This window comes from Musca autumnalis, unplaced genomic scaffold (genome assembly GCF_047663935.1).
Source record: "Musca autumnalis isolate F117 unplaced genomic scaffold, ASM4766393v1 scaffold_3, whole genome shotgun sequence".
Classification (NCBI taxonomy): Eukaryota; Metazoa; Arthropoda; class Insecta; order Diptera; family Muscidae; genus Musca; species Musca autumnalis.
In genome coordinates this window covers 239,774,567-239,787,692 of record NW_027411866.1, presented here as the reverse complement: position 1 = coordinate 239,787,692, position 13,126 = coordinate 239,774,567, and the positions used below count along the sequence as shown (strand labels likewise).

Below are 13,126 nucleotides of genomic sequence, written 5' to 3'. Positions count from 1 at the left end.
AGAAAGAAAGAGGGCTTCTTCTATATACCCTTTCTGAAAGAAAGAATGAAAGATATAGGGCTTCTATATACCGTATCTGAAAGAAAGAAAGATATAGGGCTTCTATATACCGTATCTGAAAGAAAGAAAGATATAGGGCTTCTATATACCCTATCTGAAAGAAAGAAAGAAAGAAAGAGGGCTTCTATATACCCTTTCTGAAAGAAAGGGTGCTTCTATAGACACTTTCCATATGCGTCTCTGGTGATGTTTCAGATAAATTGGAGTTGATTTAACATTGTCTGGATGGTTGGTGCGCACGATAACTCTTGAACGGATAATATTTTGTCCAAATTTAATTTAGGTGGTTTGAATAGGGGCCACATCGGTAGAGTCCTTCGGGTAACTTCCTCACAAAAGGACCTTGTGGTTCTTTTTGCAGCAATATAATGTTTCTCATGCTTCCCGATTAGTCCAAAAACTTTAAAAAATCATACAATGACGAACTAGACTAGAGTGGTTGGTGGGTACGATAACTATCGAAAGGTGCAACTGACATTAATCCGAATCTTTTCCGAACATGCAAGAATCTTAAATTTTTTTGCTACGATAACAATTCTTCCTTTACGATATCGAAAGATATAGTAAAAATTAATAGGTTGTTGCAGTTCTGGTACAGAACATTAACTTTTACATATAAACAAATATCGGTTTGTAGCTATAAGGCCATACGTCACACTAATTTTATTTAACCTCAATTTCGAAACATAACCTCAATTTTATCTTTCAAATAACAAATATTTGCTTTTTTTTATTAATGATTCCATTATTTAATCATACTTACTTCATAGCCATAATCATAATTGCCACTATGAATTATGCCATTTTTAATTTATTTAATTAATTTATTTTCTTTTTTCGCATTTCCTTTTCTACCACCCTTCAACTAAAATCATAAAAAAAATAAATCAAAAACCATTCAAAATAAAACAATAGCGCATATCGTTGGGTATTTTACGAAGTGATTTGATGTTGGAAACAAGATGTAAAGACTTATTAGATGAAAATGGAAGCAAAAACGAAGAGAATGAAAAACCCTGTGCCTACTGTTGCTGGAAACAAGTTGAAATTAATACAATCGCATCTGGTTTTGGTCATTTAGGACCGGCCAGTAAAGCCATACAAAGGTGCAAATTAATTTCTTATTGTTAATATTATTATTAATATTGTAATAGTACTAATACAAACGAATTTGAATTTTATTGATTAACAGTTGAGTCGCGGTTGTAGGGTTAGAATATAAATTGTAATATTATAATTCCTGTTTGAAAGTAAAAAAAACTAACTGATAATAGAATTGAAAGTACATTCAAAATACATCTAATTTACTATTTATTATATGAAATAATTAAAAAAGTTGAGATTAATTTAAAAGTTGTAATTAACAAAAATTAATTTAAAGAAACTAATAATTGTTTGACAAATCCCTAGGACCGTGATCAACTGTAAACATTTTTACAATACGTTATTTGCTTTTTGTTTTGTTTTCAAATTACCTTTTTATTAAAATGCTTTTAGTATTTAAATAGTGTTGAAATTGCTTTTTTCGATTAGAGAATGCTTGTAATGTTCTATTTTTTATTATATAAACATTTTGATTGCATGATATCTCTTGATTGATATTATTGGTTATTAGATAGTTAATTTGTTTAATTTGTTGGCATACAGTTTGGCCAGGGATTCTTTTTCACAGTGTAGTTTAATTTTCGTGTGTGTAAACAAAGAATGTGACGGTATTAAAAATCATACAAAAAATATATAAATTGAGCCCATTATCTTTTGATATCAAATGACTTCTCCATTGAAAAATTACACTCGTTCCATACAACAGCCATCAAGAATCATTTTGAATTGACTTGCCCCATGAAAAATCCCCCTAGGGGAATTGTTTAATACATATTTGTTGTGTTTTTATAATTTTTTTATTTCTTGTTAATTGTACATTACAGGCCTTATCCCTTGGTATATTACGTTCTGACTATTTGGCTCACATCTATGCCGATAATGCCATTAAACAAGTTGAAATCAACACAATTGCCTCTAGTTTTGGTGGCATTTCAACCCACATGTTGCCTCTACAGAGGTATTTTGCTAACCTTTTTTTAATTATTTTAAATAAGTAGCTCAATTTTCTTTTTTCTTTTTCTATTTTTGCATTGGAATACATACCGTTGTTTATTTTATAAATTACATTTCATTATTTTCTTTTGTTGTGAATATGCGAATAGGAATGGCATCTGTTACTGTAATTTTAGTTTGCAATTGTTGTAAAGTTTGTAGTTTATTACTCGCCTAGGCTATGTAAGAATGTAAATAATTTGTATTATAATTGTAAAGCCTTTTGTAAATGTTTGTAAATATGTATGTGTAGTCCTTGTTTGCGTACCTTGATGTCGTGATTCATTAATACTGTTCAAAAGCTATTTGAGCCACAAATGAATTCATTCGTAGCTCTCTAGGGCTTTTGTTCGGTATTGTGATTCAAATGAAATTAAATTTTCAAAATATATTAATATTTCCTTTTAAACATCCTTTTAGCTTTGTCTTGTCCGAACTGGAACATGCGGACAAATTGAAAAATGTAAGTTGTAATTATTAATTAATTAAATTTATTTGTATATTTACCTTTTCGAATTATATATTTCCACAGATGCCCGATAATCAAGCTTTGGCCGGTATTTGCGGTGGTATGGTTCGTGCATGGGAAATCTATAATAATCCAAAAGCTGTTATAATGTTCATTGTGGAAGATGTCACATATAATATTTGTGATCAGGTAAGTTTCTTAATAAAAGTTTTTTAATAAAAATTAACAAAAGGCCAGAAAAACATTTTCTCCGTGTTAAAACTCGCACAATATTTATACATTTGATCTGCTGTAGCAGCTAACGCAGCCACGAAGAAGAAAATGTTGCGTATCATAAACATGAATTTATTTCGAAAACCACATGGTGCAATGTACCCCATCTCCACCCAATCCAGCTTTTATTTTCAACTTGTGCCAAATAAACTATATTAAACGACCTAGTTCTATGGACACCGATCGTTTGTATGCAAAAACTGCGTATACGAATATCACACGTTAGTTTGTATGACGTTACTCATACGTTGTACTACGGCAGTGAACTAGGTCGTCCGAACAAACAAATTAGTTTTTAAAATGTTATAGACAACTTTTTTAATCCACTTTTTCAAAGTATTCAGTTTCGGCTGATGGTCATTAAAAAATCAGTGTTTTAGTTTTGATTTTATTTTCTCATTATTTATTCATCCGATATTTCGATTATCATCGACAATCATCTTCAGGGATCTGTTACAAAAAAACAATTTATTACAAAATTATAAACAAACAAATATAACACAAACCCGAATTTAACGTCAAAGCCAAACTACGTTTTCTTTCGTCTGTGCTTATGAACTAGATTCCTGTAAATGTGTGCACAGCGGTCCGTATCAGTTTTGTAATTCATACCTAACATAGGGTGCTTCTATAGACCCTTTCTAAATGAAAGGGTGCTTCTATAGACCCTTTCTAAATGAAAGGGTGCTTCTATAGACCCTTTCTAAATGAAAGGGTGCTTCTATAGACCCTTTCTAAATGAAAATGTGCTTCTATAGACCCTTTCTAAATGAAAGGGTGCTTCTATAGACCCTTTCTTAATGAAAGGGTGCTTCTATAGACCCTTTCTAAATGAAAGGGTGCTTCTATAGACCCTTTCTAAATGAAAGGGTGTTTCTATAGACCCACTCTGAAAGAAAGAGTGCCTCTGTAGACCCTTTCTGAAATAATGGGTGCTTCTATAGACCATTTCTGAAAGAAAGGGTGCTTCTTTAGACCCTTTCTGAAATAATGGGTGCTTCTATGAACCATTTCTGAAAGAAAGGGTGCTTCTTTAGACCCTTTCTGAAATAATGGGTGCTTCTATAGACCATTTCTAAAAGAAAGGGTGCTTCTATAGACCCTTTCTAAAAGAAAGAGTGCTTCTATAGACCCTTTCTAAAAGAAAGGGTGCTTCTATAGACCCTTTCTAAAAGAAAGGGTGCTTCTATAGACCCTTTCTAAAAGAAAGGGTGCTTCTATAGACCCTTTCTAAAAGAAAGGGTGCTTCTATAGACCCTTTCTAAAAGAAAGGGTGCTTCTATAGACCCTTTCTAAAAGAAAGGGTGCTTCTATAGACCCTTTCTAAAAGAAAGGGTGCTTCTATAGACCCTTTCTAAAAGAAAGGGTGCTTCTATAGACCCTTTCTAAAAGAAAGGGTGCTTCTATAGACCCTTTCTAAAAGAAAGGGTGCTTCTATAGACCCTTTCTAAAAGAAAGGGTGCTTCTATAGACCCTTTCTAAAAGAAAGGGTGCTTCTATAGACCCTTTCTAAAAGAAAGGGTGCTTCTATAGACCCTTTCTAAAAGAAAGGGTGCTTCTATAGACCCTTTCTAAAAGAAAGGGTGCTTCTATAGACCCTTTCTAAAAGAAAGGGTGCTTCTATAGACCCTTTCTAAAAGAAAGGGTGCTTCTATAGACCCTTTCTAAAAGAAAGGGTGCTTCTATAGACCCTTTCTAAAAGAAAGGGTGCTTCTATAGACCCTTTCTAAAAGAAAGGGTGCTTCTATAGACCCTTTCTGAAGGAAAGTGTGCTTCTATAGACCCTTTATGAAAGAAAGGGTGCTTCTATAGACCCTTTCTGAAGGAAAGTGTGCTTCTATAGACCCTTTATGAAAGAAAGGGTGCTTCTATAGACCCTTTCTGAAGGAAAGGGTGCTTCTATAGACCCTTTATGAAAGAAAGGGTGCTTCTATAGACCCTTTCTGAAGGAAAGTGTGCTTCTATATACCCTTTCTGAAGGAAAGTGTGCTTCTATAGACCCTTTCTAAAAGAAAGGGTCTTTCTGTAGATCCTTTCTGACAGAAAGTGGTCTTCTATAGACCCATTCTGAAAGAAAGGGTGCTTCTATAGATCGTTTCTGAAAAAAATGGTGTTTCTATAGACCCTTGAACGACATTAAGAGCCAAAATTTCCCCCATTTTAATGACTATTATTATTAAATTTTCCCAAAATCAAATCGTTGTCAATATCAAACATTTTTCAACTAAAAGTGTCCAACACATTGCTGCTCCAAAGCGTCGACATTAACTTTCAATTGAAAATGTGACAATTTTTGGTTAATTAACATTTTTTCAATTGTACACATCGAAATGTCAGAATCATCGAGTGACAGACAGCAGGCTGTTTTAGCACCACGACCACTACACCACACATATCCCAGTTTTATGGCATGCCATAAAAGTGGACATCTAAATGGTCTGCCGCTGACATCGCTCCATTCCCTCCCTCACCCACCATCAAACATTACAATTATCGTTCAACTTGAAACGATTGATCGATCCATCAATCCATCCGAACTATTCAATTGTTTACAAAACTGAGCGTGCGTGCTTGCGAACAACCCAGCATAACAAATGACAACGATGAGCAAGCAAGCAAGCACTTTCATGACAGGCAACAACAGCGAATAGACAGTTAGACGACAGCGGCAGCAATGGCTTACATTTTCCAATTTTCAAAAAAATTAACAATTAAGTAATTTCGTGATCTCAAGAATATAAAATAGTTGAACGTATGAAGAATAGTAGTAGGATTCAAAAACTACAAATACTAATGAGCCGCCACCGCTGCTGCCGTCCGTCATCATTGCGGCTAATGGAGAAAAATCAAAACGATTTGAAAACGGAAAATTCTTAAAATGCCAACGAGTACGACACAGAACGCATTTTAATTAAATCCAACGAAAATTGAAATGTTTTCATTTAGTCCGGTGTTGCTGCTGCGGGCTTGTCGCACAATTCGATAACCCCACAAAACCATGTTGGTCGTGGTGTTGTTGTTGTCGTTTGTTATTATCATTGTAACGAAAAAACGAGTGCCATTTTTATGGTGTTCGGATGGTGTTTAACGAGAATCAAATAAATTTCGATTTTTGAAATTTTTAATTAAAAAGTGTGACTAAAAACAGTCATCAAATCATTTTAATTATTATTTGTTGTTGTTTCTGTTATTTTTGTTGTTTGTTTCGTTTTGGGAGCGAGCTTCTATGTTAAGAAAAGTATGGCGCCAGCAAAAGTATTAAGATTTTTTTATGTGATGAAGTAAAATTCCAGATTTTGAAAGATATAATTTGGGAACAGCCTACTACTGTAAGAATTACAAATTACTATAGTGATGGTCCTAGGGATACATTTAAGGCGACCAGTGATGAATCTACTTTCAGTGGAACCATGAACAAATATTCTATAAAAAATTCACGTATAGTGGTCACGTTTATTGGTCTTTAAAAAATTAAAAAAATATTCTATAAAAAATTCAAAAAACATTTTCTTTAAAAAATCCAGGTTCATTGGTCCATTGGCCCATGAAAAAGTATTCTCTAAAAAATCCCCGTTCATTGGTCTGATGGCCCATGAAAAAATATTCTCTAAAAAATCCATGTTCAGTGGTCTGATGGCCAATGAAAACAAAATTCTCTCAAAAATCGACGTTATGGTCTGATGGCCCATGAAAAAATATTCTCTAAAAAATTCATTTTTGGTTCGATGGCCCAAAAATCCACGTTCATTGGTCTGATGGCCCATGGAAAAATGTTCTCTAAAAAATCCATGTTCAGTGGTCTGGTGGACTATGAAAAAAAACTCTAAAAAATCGAATTTTTGGTCTGCTGGCCCATGAAAAAATATTCTCTAAAAACTTCATTTTTGTTTCGATGGCTCATGAACACATCTTTAAAAATCCACGTTCATTGGTCTGATGGCGCATGAAAAAATATTCTCTAAAAAATCCATGTTCAGTGGTCTGATGGACTATGAAAAAAAAAATCTCTAAAAAATTCATTTTTGGTTCGATGACCCATGAAAAAATATTCTTTAAAAAATCCACGTTTAATGGTCTAATGGGCCATGAAAAAATATTCTTTAAAAATCCACGTTTAATGGTCTAATGGGCTATGAAAAAATATTCTTTAAAAAATCCACGTTTTATGGTCTAATGGGCCATGAAAAAATATTCTTTAAAAAATCCACGTTTAATGGTCTAATGGGCCATGAAAAAATATTCTTTAAAAAATCCACGTTTAATGGTCTAATGGGCGATGGAAAAATTCTTTAAAAAATCCACGTTTAATGGTCTAATGGGCGATGAAAAATATTCTTTTGGTGGATGAAACAGTCAACAAATATTCGCCTAAAGTCCACTTTAGTACAAAAACAGCCAGGCTATCTACAGAGCGCTGAGAGAGATTTTGCTGGTGGCTACATTTGGAAGAAGTCACCTTCGCGAAGGAAGTCGAGTGATTGCACGAATGACGGCCCACATCATCTTTCCAAATTTCTGTAGATGCTCAAACGATTGCACTAGGGTTAGGTAATGGAAAGCAATAATCGATTTTTCGACTATTCGATTTTGGTCTTAATTGCGATTTTTCGTTCTGGCGATTATTTCAGTTGTCCTAAAACTCGATTTTCAATTTTTTCATTAACGCAGCCAATCGATTATTCATCGATTTTCGAGTTTTCCTTTGAAATTGTAAAACCGCTTAAACTGTTAAACCGTCAAGTCAGTCGATAACCTAAAATTTGTACAAATTTGTACAAACTTTTACAAAATGCTGTTCGATAACAAACTGTATCGTTGGACCTCTCCCTCTAGAGCAAGGATATCCTTCCTGATCTGCCTGAATGTGTCGGCCTAGCCACAAGATGGTGATTGGGATGGCTCACACTGCAACATCCTAGCAGGTACTGCAACGAAAGCATCTCATTGTGTTGCTTTACTGGAAGAATCTTTGCCTCCTCATATAGATGGTCTACTGAACACTTGAGGAGGCACCCTGTTGCTCTTCTCAGGGCGACATTCTGCAAGTTTGAATCTTTTTCCAATTCGTATCACATAATCTCGGGGACCAGACTGGAGCCGCATAGCTTACCACAGGCCGACCTATCGCGTTATATGTGGTCAACAAGGTTTCTTTATCTGCACCCCAAGTGCTGCCGGCTAGGGACTGGAGAACCTTTTCCTACTGTTCAGCTTGTCGCAGATAACTGTGGCGTGTGGGAACGACGTGAATGTAGTGTCGAATGTGACCCCTAAAATTTTAGGGCAGTTTGTGGTCGGAATTCTGCTACCGTCGACCACGACATTCAACTCACGTCCAAACTGCGCTGTCCATGTGGTGAACAGAGTGGGTGTAGATTTTGTGGCGAAAATCTGCTATTCCTCGAATGGAAAAGGTGGTAAGATCGGTTAAATATTTGTACAGTCTCTCACAGATGTCATCAGGATAGGTACCTGACGCCAGAATCGTGCAATCATCCGCATACGTTACAGGAGAGGTAGAGGTTAAATAGTTCCGGAGATATCACCCCACCTTGGGGAACTCTCTGCTTCACTCTACGGGGTTTAGACTTCTTGTTCCTGAATTCCACGTACGAGTGGCGTCGACACATATAATTGACGTCGCACGGGAGGGTCGGGAGGGTTGTCTGCTCAATGTCCTCAAACAGCGTGGAGAGCCTGACTGTATTTGATAAGTCAAGCGCCACCATCACTGTTCTATCGCATGGCCGTCGCTGGTTGAGTCCTTGACAAATATGTGTGGTAATGGCGTGCAGCGCAGTTGTCGTGCTGTGCTGCTTACGGAATCCATGCTAATGATCGGCAACTTGACAGCTACTTCTGATACTGGGGAGGATTAAGGTCCAACGGGTCTTTGCTACGGGCGACAAAAGCGAAATCGGCCTGTACGATTCAGTTTTGCTGGCATCCTTGCCGGGGTTCCGTAGTGGGACCACCCTGCCCATTTTCCAGACTTCGGGACTGGGGTCATTGGGGTTTGTTCGACGAAGCTCATCACGCTCATTTGCTAATCCCGTCGCCTCTGCTGGGAAGTTTGGTCTTACTTCGGGTATTCGACCAGCAGGTATATGGCGATCGGCTGCATCAGTGATGATGTCTCGGAACGTCCTTTCCGCTACCCGAACATCAGAAGGATTGGACAGTTTTCTGAGGCGGTGATTGGTGAACTTTCTGAAACCCGGCCAATCAGCTTTCTTATGATTGACGAATGTGCGGCGTTCAGAGGTAATGAAATCGTGTGGTCTGCTAATGGAGACAATTATGGGGAGATGGTCTGATCCAAGGGAAATGACGGGTTGCCAGGTAACGTCATTTGTCAGACCAGGTGACACGATGATTATGTCTGGCGAGCTGTGACACTCTTCTCTAATTCTGGTAGGGACGTCCTCATTGACCGAGCAAAACGTAGAGTTGTCAATGTTTTCAGCCAGCGCAGTACCTCTCTGGTCGTTTTGGAGGGCCAAATGCCACATCTCATGATGCCCATTAAAGTCCCCCAGGACCAGACGATTATGACCTTCCAAAAGCGGGCTAATGTTAGGCGCGTAATCTGAGATACAGCTATTTCTCGGCGGGATGTATACGTTCAGCAACTTTATCTCGGCAGTTCCACACCTTACTGCTACCCCCATACATTCCGTGTACGGGTAATTAGAGACAGGCTGAAGTCAGATACGTCTGTATTGGACATACTGGTGCAATAGGAAAGCTAATCCCCCACCTCCACTTCTGGAGCGATCCTTTGTAGCCATCACAACGTTGTAAGCTACAGTTGTTGTTGAGCTTGGTTTCTTGCACCGCAGCGACCTTGATATTCCTCCCATTCATGAAATCTACTATTTCCTCGATCTTACCTCTGAGTCCATTGCAATTAAATTGCAAAAAGGATGCATTTTCCGGGATTGGGACAACAACGGCCGGTGTCGAGGGGACTGCGGGGGAGTCTCATAATCAGACGACGAGACAGTTTCGTAATCCGATGACAACTCACTGGGGACTGTATTCACACAGCATGCAGCAACATAGTCACTGTCGTAGTCCCTCACGTGGACAAGTCCAGAGCAACCCCTTAGATGCACGCACTCCTGACATCTATTGCATCTCACCGAAGGCTGGAGGTGGGTGAAGATGCGGATGTGACAAACCGAGCACAAATATATTAGTCCTGGGTTTTCCTCTGACCCGGCACGGACCAAAAGAACTCGGAGCAGGCATTCCGGGATATCCTGCTCCCAACACAGAAAAACGAAACAAATACAAACATACGAACACTGAGGTGGCAGCGGCTGGCCGAAACGATGATGTTGTGTAGTTCCGGGTCAATCCGGTACGAAAGAACCGCTGCCGTGGGTTACTATGTGGCGGCCAGGTTTGAAGTCTGCATATTGAAAAGTTCTCACTGCGATCCGAACTGAACGAACATAGTCCCCGAGAAGATTTGTATAGCAATAATTGGAAATATCACCCTACGGTCCGCTATAGTTGAACATAGTTTTTCTGAGGGTTTGTAGAAAACACTTAAGGAAGGTAAACCTCTCTGTAATGCGAACGAGGCAACGAACAAAGGCTCCCTGGAGATTTGTAGTGAAAATGCCAATAGAGCGTTTCTAACTGGAACACTGGATAAAAACGCAAAAGTATTGATGTTTCGTGGAAGATGTACCTAAAGGAACGCTTTTAATCCAAACTATCCTCGAACAGCTCTTAAATTGCACTTAGGGGACATTTTTTTTGCGTTAGCTTGGTCTTCATGGCAGAGTTGCACTGAAAAAGCCATCCGCTAAAACCGCAAAATTCGATTGCAGTTGGTTCAGGAACAAGAAAAAAGGATTTTGAGTTTTGAAAGAGTGTAATTTTTGTCGATGAAAGCAAATATAACCTGTTTAGGTAGGATATGGCGTAGGGTAAATACGACCTTGGACCCTAAACACACCGTAAAGCACGGTAAGACATGGAGTTGTATGAGTGCTTCCAGTGTAGGAAGTGTAGAATCTTGTCTTTATCGAAGGATTTATGGATCAGATGTGTTATTTAAAAATTCTGAGGGATAATTTTAGGGATTGGGGACATTTAAATTTTATCAAAATAACACAAACCAGAATGGATGCTATGTATGTAACTGTCCAGAAGTGATAGAAACACCTCCTTAACTGACGTGGATACTTTTGACTGTGACTCACTGTATGTGGGGTCGGAACCCGTAATTTCATATAACCTCTTTAACCATAGAGAAGGAAGTAGGAATATCATCAACAATTTAATGATATCGTTAAACATTATTTAATTTCCAAACTCACCTTAATATGTGATCCCACATGGGTGGTGGATCACTGGCCTTCCGTTGCCTTTGAGAAGAAATATCACAAAAAAAAAAAATAACCACTTATTTAAAAAATATTTCAGAATGCAAGTAAATCATCTTCATTACCGCAAAATATGATCATTAATAGACAACATTTTTGTCATAGATAATTTTCATTTGCTTTCATTGATGCAAGAACAAGCAAGCACTACGCGTTTCATTCATTCATTGATTTGCTTCTTCTTGTTATTACTTTTGTTGTATTTCTTATTCACCACTCATTATTCTGTTATGATTTCATTCACAAAGAAGTTCTTATAACGCGACGCCTTTTTCTACAAAGACCAAAAAGCCAAATGCTGCTGCATATAATTTCAACCTCAAGAGACCCGACGCTTGAGTTACTACACAAGGGGAATGGGGAGGTGGTTCGTACACCTTGATCTTGTGGTGTGAGATTGTAGAAAACAAAAAACGAAAAACACAAGCACGAGCCGCCGCCGTCACAAGAGAAATGAGTACAAAATCGTGTCTCACCGACCGACCGACCGATCGTGGAAGGAAGTTACAATGACCGCAAAAAAAAGTAACGAAACGCGCAACGCACAATTTCATTCAAATTTGCATAAATAATTTTTTTGTTTAGATATTTTTGTGTTTTTATTTCACTTCATTTCTTATTCACACAAATCACGCAGAAAGAATAAAGAAACAAAAAACAATTTACGTTTTTTTCTCATTTAAACAAAAACAAGCAAAGAAAACGAAACCGATGTTGGAAAGAACCCAAACGCTGTAGCTGTCATTGTACGTCTGAGGTATGAATTGGTCATGGCCAAATTATAGGTCCTCCGGCAAAATCAGATGATTTCGATTTGAGCTGTCAAAATTCATATTTGTCATTTGAATTCGCTGTGATGTATTGAAATGTCGAACTGTATAGAAACAGGTAGATGTATATCAAAAAAAGAAAACAAATAAACTTAATATTGTACACGTAAAATGTCAACATTTGTTGTGTTTGTATGAGAATTTAATTTACAATAACTTATTTTAGCAGTTCAAGTTCGATCAGCTGGTATTTTCTGTTTCGTCAAACAAAAATAACTACGGTAACAACTTTTCTCGGAAAATGTTTTGTATGTATCTACCTGAATTGACAGAAAAGAAATTCGCCTCAAAAATTTTTTTCGCCTCTGTTTATGAATTTTGACATTTAAAATCTTCGTTTTTCTTTGAATTCGCTTGATGGAGGACCTATTATTGGGCCATGGAATTGGTGAGTGAGTCACAGTCAAGAGTCCAGTAGTTCTACTCTGCGCTTGAATCGGAGGTTTGTTTTTGCTGAACTTAGAATTTTTATTGTTGTTGTTGCTACTGTTGTTGTTGCTGACACCAGACAACAAACACAAAGAACTAACGTCAGCATTTTGTTTTCATTTTGGCTTTAACGGCGTCTATGATAATTATAACGGCGGCTGCGGTGACAATAGCGTCATAGCGTTTCGTCGTTCATTATTGTTGAAGTGTCTAATGTTTACTGTTGTTTTTGTTTGATACGATTTGATTGGAGGTTTCTATTACAACGACAACAATTGTCAATTCAAGTGTCTTGAAAATTCGGAAACTCATGATGCGAAAATCCCATGAACAGCAGTGATGCCAATACAAAAAATGTTAGAAAAATATTCTTTAAAAATCCACGTTTATTGTTGGGATAGTGGATGAAAAAATATTCTTTAAAAAATCAACGATTATTGTGGGGATGGTGGATAAAAAATATTCTTTAAACAATTCACGTTTATTGCTGGGAAGGTGGGTGAACAAATCGACACCTCCAAATAATAGTATGCTAAGTCTGAAAAGTGAGTTTTGCAGGAGAAGCT

At 37.2% G+C, this 13,126-nt stretch overlaps 2 protein-coding genes across 20 annotated transcripts in view; one reads left to right on the top strand and one right to left on the bottom strand.

The window, feature by feature from the left end:
* The window catches only part of Vps4 (vacuolar protein sorting 4), a 28,636-nt gene extending 16,519 nt beyond the window's left edge, over positions 1–12,117 (bottom strand). Inside the window, exons 1-4 of one of the 6 annotated variants that reach the window (XM_073977451.1) lie at positions 11,968–12,055; positions 11,367–11,575; positions 11,236–11,283; positions 2,665–2,748 (exon numbers count right to left, since the gene is read on the bottom strand). The gene's annotated coding sequence lies outside the window, so the exon portion shown is untranslated. Of the gene's footprint in view, positions 1–2,664; positions 2,749–11,235 lie in introns of all 6 variants that reach the window. The other 5 variants (XM_073977448.1, XM_073977452.1, XM_073977455.1 and 2 more) reach the window with 5 other exon arrangements.
* LOC141399195 (glutathione synthetase-like) overlaps positions 1–13,126 on the top strand; it is a 29,547-nt gene that overhangs the window by 5,588 nt on the left and 10,833 nt on the right. For 8 of the 14 annotated variants that reach the window (XM_073977436.1, XM_073977430.1, XM_073977437.1 and 5 more), the window contains 3 exons: positions 976–1,166; positions 2,578–2,620; positions 2,690–2,815. In XM_073977436.1, coding sequence (XP_073833537.1) covers positions 976–1,166; positions 2,578–2,620; positions 2,690–2,815 — 360 coding nt within the window. Of the gene's footprint in view, positions 1–975; positions 1,167–1,988; positions 2,123–2,577; positions 2,621–2,689; positions 2,816–13,126 lie in introns of all 14 variants that reach the window. The other 6 variants (XM_073977438.1, XM_073977442.1, XM_073977440.1 and 3 more) reach the window with 1 other exon arrangement.